A 14,801-nucleotide genomic window follows, 5' to 3' on the forward strand; every position below is an offset into this window, starting at 1 on the left:
CATCGATAAGAATGCCCTTGGATGAGACGAAGTCTCTGAGGCGTTTGTAGAGCAGACGCTCATACAGTTTGCCTAGAGACATGAGGAGGCTAATCGGGCGGTAGCTCGTCGGATGATTTTTTGGTTTACCGGGTTTATGTATGCCGATAACGTCCGCTTCTTTCCACACCGCGGGAAAGATACAGTTCGCCATAGCGGCATTGAAAATAGATGCCAACATCACGATGAGTTGGACGGGTAGAAGTTTAATAACGCGGTTGGATATACCGTCGGAACCGGGAGCCTTCCGAGGACGTAGGTCTTTGATCAAGTCTTTAACTTCCATCGGGGTGACGGGTGGTAACGCATCCGAGGGTGGCAAGGAGGCTCTGCGTTCTACCTCACTGTCTACTAATTCTACATGAACAGGGTCCACGGATTGAGTGCTGGGCGTGCACTGGGTTTGCAATGTATCGGCCAGCAGCTCTGCTTTTTCGTCATCATCGAACGCCGCGAGTCGGCCTGAGGGGCCTACGAGGGGGGGCATAGTTACTACCGTATCCGATTTGAGAGTACGAGCTAAGCGGTAGTAAGACCTTTGAGAGGGCGCGAGTCCTTCTAAGAAATCAGACCATCTGGCATCTCGGACTTCGGTGATGCGAGACTTTACGTCGCGTTGTAGGGCACGCATTCGAATACGATTTTCCGCGGTAGGATACCTATCGTACGCACGGATCGAGGCGTTCTTAGCTCTAAGGAGTTCCCTAATATCGTCGGGCAATTTGAAGCGGTGAAGGAAGTCCTCCGCTACAACTTGCTTCGATGACCTATCTAATGTCGAGGTGATGTGTGACGTTACGATGTCTATGGCTTCAGCGGTATCCTGAGGAGACGGGATAGAGTCCGGACTAAACGGAAGCGATGGTGGATCAGATTCAGCCAGGCTGATGCCCAGCGTGTGCCAATCCACCACAGTCCTCGTGACGGGAACGGAATCGGGAGCGCGACCGAGCTTCATAACGACGGGACGGTGGTCTGAATCTAACTCTGAAACTACTTCGATCGAGTGTAAGCGCAGAGTTACGTTTTTTAATAACGCTATGTCGAGTATATCCGGGCGATGCGCGATATTTAGCGGGTAGTGAGTCGGGGTTAGCGGAGCGACGATATCGAAGGCGAGATCATCGACTAACGCGTCAAGCCGCCTGCCATTCGGGGTTGTGGTGTGTGAGTTCCACCTGATGTGTTTACAATTTAGGTCGCCCGCCAGAATGACAGAGCTCCCCATACCGAGCAGCGCCTCGATATCACTGCTTAGAACGATCTTATCCGGTGGAAGATAAACGGACGCGATAACGATCGGCGCGTGTCCCGTCAGTGAGATTCGGCACACTGATGCTTCGATATTAGCGAGCGCGGGAGGATCGAGCGGGACGCAATGCAGGGCTCTTCTATAGTAAATGACGGTACCACCACCACGGGCAGAGAGCCTGTCGTTCCTGACCATGTTATAGTTCGCGATTTTAGGGTCACGGCGCGCGGGCTTAAGTAGGGTCTCCTGCACTAAAAAGATATCAATTTGGTGGTCACGCAAAAAGTCAGAAACCTGATCACGTTGATTTGCGAGACCGTAAGCGTTAAAAAATCCTATCGTTACGGATAGGGGCTTTATTCTACTTATATACGCCATTGATTACCGGCGGAGTGAGGGGAGGACGTACGTATTTAATGACGCGTATACGTCGGCGTATTCCTGCACAACGGCGATAAAGTGTTGTGCAGTGGAGGCAGCGCGAATGGCGTCGCCCAAAGCGTTAACGCGCTCAAAGTTGATCGACTGAAAGAAGTCGATCGCTAAAGCGAGATTGTCGGACGCGGTCGGAGGGCAAGTCGCGGGAGAGGGACGAGTCGCGGGGGCGGGACGAATCGCGGAGGAGGGAGTTGTAGCCGTGTTCGTGTACGGCAGCGGTTTTGCCCAGGCCGAGACACTGGGCACCGCCGCCGGAACGAACGCTGGCTTAGCCTGCGACGCAGAGGGTGCCGAGGCTTTGATGTTTGGGCCGGAAGCTCGGAGGCGGTTTTGGCGGGCGACGCGGCGATTTATTTTAGGGGCTCGGGGGCAACCACGGTAATTCGCGGGGTGACCCTGTGTTCGACACAGGACGCAGCTAGGCGGTTCCGTCGCGGTTTTTTGGTCGCGAGCGCAGAGGGCCGTGGCGTGATCGCCCAAACACTTAACACATCGGGGGCGCGCGTGACAGTTACGGGAAGAGTGCCCGTACAATTGACAGTTATGGCACTGGCTAGGAGTGCCTTTTTTATGGGGGGCTTCGACAGCGATACCAGAGAGCCTACAGACGGTCTGTGTGTTAAAGATTTTCTTACCCTCGGGGGTAGGCTGGAGAGCGACTAGAACCATATTATATGGCTCCCTACCGCGACCGGTGTGCATACGGTGCACAGAATTCACTGGTAGGCCTTGTTCTAACAGGTCGGCTTTTACGAGCTCTACATCTAACTCTTTAGGGATTCCGCGTATTACAACGCGGAGTTCGCGCTCCTCCTGGAGCGTATACGTATGGAAACTTATACGCTCCTTACGGAGGTAAGAAGAGAGGGCCCTATGGTCGTCGGGTGTTTGAACCTTAATTTGAATGCCGTTCGCGAGGTTACGGGCATTCGTGAAATTTATATTTTTGGCCTTAAGGGCCAGGCAAACTCGATCCCAAGCTGCCTTCTCCTGAAGGATAACCGGGGGAGGGGTCTGGGTTTTATTTTGTGCCACCGGACGCGGCGACGGAGTGGCACGGGCTGGGGGCGCAACGGGAGTCTGAGGGCGGGGGCGCGACGCGTTCACGGCTTTGCTAATTTTAGCGGCCGCGGGAGCTCGAGACTCCGCGGCACGCTTCTTACCCTTCTGTACCAGGGTGAATCCATCCGTCGATGAGGCGGGGGCGAGGTCGACCTCCATGTCCGAGTCAGAGTCGGAGCACGAGGAGGCGGGTGCAGGCGACCTACGAGCAAGTGTAGGTGTTTTAGAGGGCGCGACGGAGGCCGCGGATGATCGCTCAGCTGAAACGATGGTCACGGCGGACGACGCAGCAGCTTTTCTCGCCAGTATAGGCGACACGGGAGCGGCAGGCACGACAGAGGCTGCGGTGCTCAATGCAGAAGCTCTGCACGCAGGTACAGGCGACGCAGGAGCAGCGAGCGCGGCGGAGTCCTCGAGAGGGCTCGCAGTGTGATTGGCCTTGAAGGCCAAAAACTCCGAGGCGAGCTGTGGGTGGCGAAGTCGGAGGAATTCCGCGAATACAGCGTCCATGATCGCTGAGTACCCAGGTGGGGCGGCCCCGGGTCTTGAAAACACTCGCCTTGCGGCGAGGCCCCAACTTCTCGGACCTGAGCGGTTCTATTGAACACAGGTGGCAATGCGGCGCGATTACTACAGGACAAAGAAAAAGCACAACAAAACAGAAATTACGAAAAGAAATAAAACAAATAAATACTTGCAGGAAACCACTTTGTCGGCAGATGTACCACGAACACAGAAACAACAAAAGGAAACAAAACAAATAAAAACTTCCAGAAAGAGCACTTAGTCGGCAGATGTACCACAAACACAGGCCGCGCGAACAATGGCCGGGCGAACAAAGACCGGGCGATCGAGTGGACGATGAGCACGTCCGCACGTGACGGGTGCCTCTATCGGAATGGAGGAATGTTGTTGTTCGGAACTTGTGTATATATGCGCTTTATCTTGAAAATGCCGTAAGCGAGATTCAGGCATCTGGCAATTATCTTGCGTTGTATGATGGCTACCCGCCACAGAACAACCAAACAATTGTACTTACATACATATTATAAAATTAAAAGTTTATAATCAGACAGAAATGGTTCACTTTTATCCTGATCTTAATTTTTATCTGATCCTCTAATAATTATAATATTATTGTAATTATCCTCTCGATAATTTCGTGTTCAATTTGGAATAATTTACCGTCACTATTGAGATCTAATTATGATTAAAATGAGACTCGTTTTTTGAATAGAGTCTGGCGCCAAAGAAAATGTATATAAAATGACGTACCTAATTACGTCCAGCTCTGTCGTTATTCTATTTAGTTCTATAGTTGTATAGTGATATTTACTTAGCTTTGAGGCGAAATGAAACGACTCTAACAAGGAACATTGCAATCCCGTTCAACATTGCATTAGACTAGAATGTCTTGTAATATGATAACATTATCTCCAGCAATTCAGCATTTAATGTCTAACATGATACATGATAATCTTGTAAGAAACTATATTCCTTAGTGGGAAGTTTTAAGGCAACAGTGTTCATTTTATTCATATTAATATTTTTTATATTTTCTTAGCCTTCAATTAAAATCGGGATAGGGAAAGAAACTAAGTAACAGCACTCGTAAGGAACGTATTTCTTTAGAAATTGTTCATTCATAGAAAATTGGTTTATAAATGCGATTATTAAAATCGGGATGGTCTTGTCAGAGATGGTTTTTTTTTTTTTTTTTTTTTCCTTCCTAAGCTGAGAGCCTTGAGAGGCTATATCAGCGTAACCCTAACTTTTGTAGGTGAGCTCACGGGGCTCAAACCTGATGACGTTGCTAACACGAACCCTAGCAAGAGCCGTGCTTCGCAGAATCTACCACCGGATCGGAAACGCGACCCACTGAGAAGATCCGGCGAGAAACTCAGTGGGCTGTGTCTGGGAGTTAATTTACTCGTCGAGCCCTTCGTCGCAAGCGACGGGTTCGACGAGAACGGTGACCGGTGCTTGAAGTACCTAGAAGCACCGTTAGTGGATCGGGAGGATCCGAGATGACGTGACACGTGTCGGAGATGGACGTCGATGGACTCGTCAAAGCCACGAATAAGGCAATTCAAAACCAAACCTTCTTGACTACTATAGGAACTAGTTCGCCAGGGATATTGTGTTTCCACACGGCTAGATAATACGGTTTATCTGTCTGATAGTCGTAAATGAAACTGCTCTGTGGTATTTATTTATTTATTTTAGTCTTCTTAAATATTAACAGTATAGCCAAACCATTTGTAAGTTATTAGTAATAATAGCTCAAGTAATTTCTAGCAAGTCGCAAGTCTAGGTAGTCGGGATTAATGAAGCTGGTGTATGGCAACACGATATTATACCACAAGCGATCAAAAATATTTTAATTATATTTATAGCTTATGTAGTTTCTGATAGTAACTGAATAATAACAGTAACTGCCTCGAAAATGTTTTTCCATAAACTGAACAAAACAATCTGGACCGCTGTCAATAAACTAGCAACTAGATACTTACACTAAAACATAATGCGGGTATTTCTCTAAGTCTCTAAGTAATGGAAGCTGTGATAGCGAACTGTTGACATTTTTCACGTCAAGATTCAGCTGCGAATTCATTTATCAGTTCTGTTTGCCAACAAACAAATAAAATTGAATATTTGACAAAACGGTATTACGAGTATGATTGAAGAGATTACGTGATTTAATTCGACTTTTTTTCTGTCATATTGTTATTATTCAGAGGTATGCGAAGGTGAATACAGATATCATATTACATGAATGAAGTGAGAACTCGGAGTAATGGAAAATAATCGAAAATGAAAAAAACACGTAGATACACACAGATATTAAACTGTTTGTAGCCCTCGACCATATTAAATATTTACAACTCAAATTTAAAGTACAAAATTGTATTAATAACAACTATTGGTTATATCATTCTAATATAAATTCGACACAGTAGTAGGTATATGAGAGTACCCTTTTTAAGCGAAGAAACCGCTTCTGTTCAGATACCGCGAAAAATTTATGTAGCTTAGTCTGGATTATCGAACCAAACTAGACAAAAAACCGAAACAATATTTGCAATATAAACGCCCACAAACTCTATTGCAAAATTTAACGATAATAAATTGGCATATCGTGTGTAGCCAATATTGAAATAACATAAACTTTAGATTACACACAGACGCTTGTGAACCGCACGCCGCAATCCACAACACATACAGTTCATGAATTTCATAGTTATTATACCGGTTTGGTTGAAGTCGCTCGTATGCAAAACATGCTGTTTTAATATTTTATGTTAATCTTTACGCTACCAAATTTGCAAGTCACACTCGACCGGCAATATTTGTTCGGTGAATGCCATTAAAAACCATTAAGTATGCCAAGTGGATCCTCTGGCTGCGGTCGTTCAAGTGGGCTCCCATGGCCACCCTTATAACGCAATCAACAAATAATTCTACCGCAAAAATAAATAAACGCGACTGCCACTGTTAATGATTTTTTCAATAGATACGAATTTGTTTTTTTTTTATTGCCCTTGTTGGCAGACGAGCATACGGCCCACCTGATGGTGAGTGGTTACCGTTGCCCATGGACTTCAGCAATGCCAGGGGCAGAGCCAAGCTGCTGCCTACCGCTTAATACTCTCCACAAGCCTCGTTTGAAGAAGGACATGTCATAGCGCTCGGGAAACACCGTGGAGGCATGGTATTAGGTCTTCCATACATATCGGTAACTTGAATGGTACAGGATAAAAAGTTGTGAATATTCGAGAAAAAATATAATAGATACACGAGATTAATTTATTTGCCAAACTAATGCGTAGAATGTAAAATGTTTGATAAAAGTAAATTTAAACATTATCTAAATTTGTATATAGAATATTTGAAACATTTCATTCTGATGTTTCTGAGTGTACTCGTACCGAATTAGCTAAGTTTGCCGTTCGAATAGTATTCTCGGTACTATTTTTTCCAAGTCTGCTTGTCCTTCTTGCATTATGTGTTGTGTGGGGGCATGTGGGGTTAGCGCAGCACGTCCTCTTCTCTTGCTGTATATGAATTTGACATGACTTTCCTCGATTTCTTTCTGTATATATCCATTGCAACGAACTATAAGGAGTGAATGTTATTTTTTTTAGAGTTTATTGATTACATCCGCTTTTTGTTCTATGATATGCATTATATCATGATAAACATTTACATTGAAATTTAGGTGTTTGGAAAATTTCACTAAAAATTAGATACCAAAAGATAAAAATAGCGCATTTTATTCATTTTTCAGAATGTTCATAATAAAACTACTTTCTCCAAATACACATATCAAATAATTGAAAGTAAAACAAATATGACGAACGACCTTCGCTTTAAGATAATAATATTGTGTACATTTTTACGTTCCGTTACATCTCTCCTAAGACAGACGACAAAAAGGACATAATTAAACGCCAAAAGTTCGTCCGTTAAGTTCCTTATTTTGACATTTGTATACGTTATTGCCTTTATCGTAAGAGAGAAGTTCAAAACTAAGAAAACATATTGAACACTCTGTTCACGTATTCCAAGAAATATGAGAGGAAGCACGTTTACGAGGTGACCTGCCAACCGCACGAAGTAATATTTGAACCAGCGAAGAAAACTTTCATATTCCCGCGGGCTGTTACTTCCGCACTTGCCGCACCCTTAGTTTGTGACACACAACAGCTAAGAAATAAATAACACTATATCTTTATTTAATGAACGGTATTTCCTTTTTTAAGAAAAAGGATTGACATCGACCGACTAATTCGAGTTCGTATTTTGAGTACAAGTAGAACGTGAGCCCACCCATTAGTACCATCATCCTGCCAATTTCTACTTTATATCAACCATGCGTTCTAGTTCGTAATGTAGTTCGTTGTTTATTTTGAAAAAAAAGTGTAAAATTGCAAATAGCTCAATATGTAAATATCATATATATTTAAGAAAGCTTTAATTAGGTGTGGGAAATAAACATTCCCGATCCTGCGGACAGAATGGAAAGCAGTCGACGTCACCCAAAACACGTCATTTCGGCTCACTGACGGGACACGCGCCGATCGTTATCGCGTCCGTTTATCTTCCACCGGATAAGATCGTTCTAAGCAGTGATATCGAGGCGCTGCTCGGTATGGGGAGCTCTGTCATTCTGGCGGGCGACCTAAATTGTAAACACATCAGGTGGAACTCACACACCACAACCCCGAATGGCAGGCGGCTTGACGCGTTAGTCGATGATCTCGCCTTCGATATCGTCGCTCCGCTAACCCCGACTCACTACCCGCTAAATATCGCGCATCGCCCGGATATACTCGACATAGCGTTATTAAAAAACGTAACTCTGCGCTTACACTCGATCGAAGTAGTTTCAGAGTTAGATTCAGACCACCGTCCCGTCGTTATGAAGCTCGGTCGCGCTCCCGATTCCGTTCCCGTCACGAGGACTGTGGTGGATTGGCACACGCTGGGCATCAGCCTGGCTGAATCTGATCCACCATCGCTTCCGTTTAGTCCGGACTCTATCCCGTCTCCTCAGGATACCGCTGAAGCCATAGACATCGTAACGTCACACATCACCTCGACATTAGATAGGTCATCGAAGCAAGTTGTAGCGGAGGACTTCCTTCACCGCTTCAAATTGCCCGACGATATTAGGGAACTCCTTAGAGCTAAGAACGCCTCGATCCGTGCGTACGATAGGTATCCTACCGCGGAAAATCGTATTCGAATGCGTGCCCTACAACGCGACGTAAAGTCTCGCATCACCGAAGTCCGAGATGCCAGATGGTCTGATTTCTTAGAAGGACTCGCGCCCTCTCAAAGGTCTTACTACCGCTTAGCTCGTACTCTCAAATCGGATACGGTAGTAACTATGCCCCCCCTCGTAGGCCCCTCAGGCCGACTCGCGGCGTTCGATGATGACGAAAAAGCAGAGCTGCTGGCCGATACATTGCAAACCCAGTGCACGCCCAGCACTCAATCCGTGGACCCTGTTCATGTAGAATTAGTAGACAGTGAGGTAGAACGCAGAGCCTCCTTGCCACCCTCTGATGCGTTACCACCCGTCACCCCGATGGAAGTTAAAGACTTGATCAAAGACCTACGTCCTCGCAAGGCTCCCGGTTCCGACGGTATATCCAACCGCGTTATTAAACTTCTACCCGTCCAACTCATCGTGATGTTGGCATCTATTTTCAATGCCGCTATGGCGAACTGTATCTTTCCCGCGGTGTGGAAAGAAGCGGACGTTATCGGCATACATAAACCCGGTAAACCAAAAAATCATCCGACGAGCTACCGCCCGATTAGCCTCCTCATGTCTCTAGGCAAACTGTATGAGCGTCTGCTCTACAAACGCCTCAGAGACTTCGTCTCATCCAAGGGCATTCTTATCGATGAACAATTCGGATTCCGCACAAATCACTTATGCGTTCAACAGGTGCACCGCCTCACGGAGCACATTCTTGTGGGGCTTAATCGACCAAAACCGTTATACACGGGAGCTCTCTTCTTCGACGTCGCAAAAGCGTTCGACAAAGTCTGGCACAATGGTTTGATTTTCAAACTATTCAACATGGGCGTGCCGGATAGTCTCGTGCTCATCATACGGGACTTCTTGTCGAACCGCTCTTTTCGATATCGAGTCGAGGGAACCCGCTCCTCCCCACGACCTCTCACAGCTGGAGTCCCGCAAGGCTCTGTCCTCTCACCCCTCCTATTTAGCTTATTCGTTAACGATATTCCCCGGTCGCCGCCGACCCATTTAGCTTTATTCGCCGACGACACGACTGTTTACTATTCTAGTAGAAATAAGTCCCTAATCGCGAAGAAGCTTCAGAGCGCAGCCCTAGCCCTAGGACAGTGGTTCCGAAAATGGCGCATAGACATCAACCCAGCGAAAAGTACTGCGGTGCTATTTCAGAGGGGAAGCTCCACACGGATTTCCTCCCGGATTAGGAGGAGGAATCTCACACCCCCGATTACTCTCTTTAGACAACCCATACCCTGGGCCAGGAAGGTCAAGTACCTGGGCGTTACCCTGGATGCATCGATGACATTCCGCCCGCATATAAAATCAGTCCGTGACCGTGCCGCGTTTATTCTCGGTAGACTCTACCCCATGATCTGTAAGCGGAGTAAAATGTCCCTTCGGAACAAGGTGACACTTTACAAAACTTGCATAAGGCCCGTTATGACTTACGCGAGTGTGGTGTTCGCTCACGCGGCCCGCACACACATAGACACCCTCCAATCCCTACAATCCCGCTTTTGCAGGTTAGCTGTCGGGGCTCCGTGGTTCGTGAGGAACGTTGACCTACACGACGACCTGGGCCTCGAATCAATTCGGAAATACATGAAGTCAGCGTCGGAACGATACTTCGATAAGGCTATGCGTCATGATAATCGCCTTATCGTTGCCGCCGCTGACTACTCCCCGAATCCTGATCATGCAGGAGCCAGTCACCGTCGACGCCCTAGACACGTCCTTACGGATCCATCAGATCCAATAACCTTTGCATTAGATGCCTTCAGCTCTAATACTAGGGGCAGGCTTAGGGACCCCGGTAACCGTACTCGTCGAACTCGACAAAGAGGTCGACGTGCAACCTAACCCATGCATCAGCCCGCTGAGTTTCTCGCCGGATCTTCTCAGCGGGTCGCGATTCCGATCCGGTAGTAGATTCATTCGCGAAACAATTGCTCTTGAGTTGTTAGGTCTCCTTCGGAGGCGCTCGGGCAGTTGTTAGCAAATCCCACCCCTCTTGGCTGAGCCTTTGCTCGCCCACCTGTCCTGGTGAAACTGGAAAGGCCTTCGGGCCACCAGTAAACTTTCAATCATAAAAAAAAAAAAAAAAAAAAAAAAAAAAAAACGTCATTTCGGATTCTCCCGATCCACTAACGGTGCTTCTAGGTACCTCAAGCACCAGTCATCGTTCTCGTCGAACCAGTCGATTGCGACGAAGGGCTCGACGAGTAAATTAACCCACGGACACAGCCCACTGAGTTTCTCACCGGATCTCCTCAGTGGGTCGCGTTTTCGATCCGGTGATAGATTCTGTGAAATACGGCTCTTGCTAGGGTTCGTGTTAGCAACTTCGTCAAGTATGAGCTTCGTAAGCTCACCTACTCGTCTGAAATAATAAATATATTTACTAGTCAGAAATTAAGGCTATCAGCTTAGGTAGGAAAAAAAAAGAAATAAAAGGCTTTATTATTATTATTATATTTTATTGTAACGACAGGTAGCGCGGGCGCGGGTGCGGGTGCGGGTGCAGCCATGGCCGGCTGATGGAGGCAGGCTGGTGGTCACCGTCGGCCTCGCCGCCGCCGCCGCCCCGCGCCCCCCCGCCTCGCTGCCGCTGCCGACACCCCTTCTCTACTAGCTACACCTGCTTGCCGCATTACGGTAAGGCACCTATTAACTGCTAAATTACAAATCCTCACACCTCTTCTTTAAAAAGGAAACCGGGCACTAATGACAAAACAATACCAAAATAATATTTGTTTTTATTGCCCTTGTAAGCAGACGAGCATATGGCCCACCTGATGATGAGTGGTTACCGTCGCCCATGGTCTTCAGCAATGCCAGGGGCAGAGCCAAGCCGCTGCCTACCACAAAAGTCGCTGCCAACCGCCAAATATTGGGAGATATTATATAATAAGAGAGATAGATATATTGAAAATTAGAAGATATTAGTACAGTAAAATTATATCAGTAACTCCATTTTTTTCATATGAATCCATATACCGATCATAAAGCTGGTTGCGGCTAATCGTACGATCTATGGCTATCTCGTCGTTTATTTTAGCCTCAAACGACGTCACACGAATTGAGGCTAAATAACTTCCAACGCGCTTTGTAAAGTTTGTATGACAATATTGAAAATCTAGGGTTGTCCAGTTCCTTATTCAAAGATATAACTAGATACCACTTACTTAACATTAAAATAGAAATGCGATTATTAAAACCGTGATGGTCATATGACTCGTCATAGCCACGAATAACGCAATTCAAAACCAAACCTTCTTGACTCCTATAGGAACTAGTTCGCCAGGGATATTGTTTCCGCACGGCTAGATAATGCGGTTTATCTGTCTGATAGTCATAAATGAAAATGCTCTGTGGTATTTATTTATTTATTTTATTCTTACAAATTAACAGTATAGCCAAACCATTTGTAAGGTATTAATAATATTAACTCAAGTAATTTCTAGCAAGTCGCAAGTCTAGGTAGTCGGGATTAATGACGCTGATGTATGCCAGCACGATTTTTTACGATAAGCGATCAATAATATTTGATTTCTGTTTATAGTTTATATAGTTTCTGATAGTAACTGACCAATAACAGTATAATTAAAAAGATATAATTAAAAAGTTTTTTCCGAACACTAATAGTCGTTGTTCCAGTTTAGTAAATCAAAAACTGCGCGTGAGCTTCAACGCAGCCTTTAGTTTACTCCTTAAATGCAATTATCATCAAGTAAAAGGCGAAAAAGGGTGTAAATAAATGTATTTTACGAGTATAATACTGAAATCATTGTTTACACATTTATTCATGTTTATATGTATCGGTTCGGTAAAATGTTATTGGTAAATCATATTACACAAATAATTGATGTCCGGTCTTATCGGATGCCAGGTAATCATAATGTTACGATGCTTCGAAAAACTTTATAATTTTGATAAGTTCTGCCGATATGTTATGTTATGGTATGTTGAAAATTCAGGTAATTTAAATCACTGTCGTCTATGTATAATTTCAGTACTAACTCAATATAATATAGTCAAATGGACTTCATAAGCTAGACACTAGATGGGACGAGAAAAATTAATACAATACATACCTTAATACAAACCAATATTGTATACAGGGTGTTTTGGAACTACAAAAATAAGAAGTTGGTAAGACTTGGCTCACTCTACGGATACCTCTGCCTATGGACACATACAATGCCAGGGGTAAAACTAGGCTGTTGTCTGGTATAGTTTCCTTACACTTTATTTTAAGTGAATCGTATTACGTCCTCAGGGTCGATCATAAATTTGATCTATCAATAAAACAGCTGTGACAAAGGTGAATAAATATGACTTAAGAAAAAAAATCTATGTAGAATTGTGAACGATATACCTACTATAAAATAGATTTTAAATGTCATTTGTTTTACAATTTAGTGAAGTAGATTTTTATTTTGATATATGTAATTTAAAAATTAATTGTTTATAAAGAGCAACATATTTTATACATTAAAATGAATGTCGCTTTCCGTTTAGATTAAACAGTTTGGATCATTGTATACAGGGTATTACAGATTATATAAGATTGTATAAGATCTATGTGACAGAATGTTATTGGTCTAGGTATTCAAATAGAAAACATTACACTTTTTTCTGTCCATCAAATTATCGTACTGGGTTATTTCTACATTATCATTTACAGATATCCAATATATTACATCACCAATATCAGGATCATACATACCCACGTTACTGCATTCAGAAGCGTGATATTATCATTTATAATGTAAACTATACACGACCCTATTTCAGTGGGCCAAAACAGTCTTTAAATAATCAAGAATAGTAAATCTCTTACAAAAAAATCTACAACATTTATTATTCAGTTCTGTAACATCGTTTAAAATTATATTCCACGAAGATTCTTGGAAACGAAAATCACATTCAAGAAATCGGAAAAGAATAAACTTTGTACTTAGAGGAAATATTTTGTTTTGTTTCATTTGGATTGATTGATTCGAATCTCGAATACGAATAAAGTCGAATCATTGATATCGATAGTCAACAAATTTATTGCAGGGCTTGTGACGTAACCAGGAAGTATACAATCACGGTTCATGTCCTTAGAGAATAAAGATACCCCACTGAATCAAAACTAAAGCTTGTTAACATTTTCCCTTACTCGATATGCTTAATGACAATATTATTATGAATGATGACCAACATAAAGTAACGTCCCTTTGTAATGGAAAAAATGGACGATGTCTATTGTTTTGCAAAATAAGTATGCCTCTATTAGTTTAACCATATATTCTGTGGATATATTTTTTAATATTATTTGAAAATGGAATTATGCTGTTATTTTTAGTTGCCATAGCATCACAACGTAAATTACGCCTTACCTTCAGTAATGCGGCAGAAGTCTCAACTCTATTGCATCAAGATTATCTCAAATTTTACAGCGAATTATTTCTGGTGGACCTCTTGTGAGTCCGCACGGGTACCACCACCCTACCTATTTCTGCCGTGAAACAGTAATACGTTTCGGTTTGAAGGGTGGGACAGCCGTTGTAACTATACTGAGACCTTAGAACTTATATCTCAAGGTGGGTGGCGCATTTACGTTGAAGATGTCTATACCAGTCTTTCTCAAAGTGGGCGATAACGCCCCCTGGGGGGCGTTTGAAACCTAGAGGGGGGCGTTAAGGGGTCCAGGAAAAAATGGGGGGCGTTGATGTGGGTTAGGGGGGCGCTGTAAAATTTGTAATTTCATTTACTGTGTAGTATTTTAAATTTTACTAAAATTAATATCACCTACTACACAATAACGAATAATTAGTTTATATTTCTACCCTGTATGATGTTATAAAAACTTAAAATAATTAACATAGATTTCGTAGGATAGCCCACACACCGTACGCAATCAAGTTGTAACAAGTTTCTGCGGAACATGATCGATGATAGTTAAAAAATTACAGCAATTTTACGTTAATTACATTGCGCTAGAAATTATTTTAAGCATTAGAAAAAAAAAGCTACCATGCAGAGTTTTAAAATATTACACATACGTAGTACATATTTAGGCAGCGGCTTGGCTCTGCCCCTGGCATTGCTGAAGTCCATGGGCGACGGTAACCACTCACCATCAGGTGGGCCGTATGTTCGTCTGCCTACAAGGGCAATAAAAGAAAAAAAAAAAAAAAAAAACTAACACAGATTGAGGTTTTCTTTACTTTCTTTCTTGTTTTTAAC

The 14,801-nt window shown here is 43.8% G+C and overlaps 1 protein-coding gene across 2 annotated transcripts in view; it reads left to right on the plus strand.

Annotated features, from left to right (window-relative positions):
• LOC110386645 (monocarboxylate transporter 4) overlaps positions 1-14,801 on the plus strand; it is a 107,102-nt gene that overhangs the window by 60,849 nt on the left and 31,452 nt on the right. For both annotated transcript variants that reach the window (XM_038020501.2, XM_038020508.2), the window contains one exon: positions 11,056-11,219. In XM_038020501.2, coding sequence (XP_037876429.1) covers positions 11,102-11,219 — 118 coding nt within the window. In that variant the 5' untranslated portion in view covers positions 11,056-11,101. The remainder of the gene's footprint in view (positions 1-11,055; positions 11,220-14,801) is intronic.

This window comes from Bombyx mori, chromosome 3 (assembly GCF_030269925.1).
Source record: "Bombyx mori chromosome 3, ASM3026992v2".
NCBI lineage: Eukaryota > Metazoa > Arthropoda > Insecta > Lepidoptera > Bombycidae > Bombyx > Bombyx mori.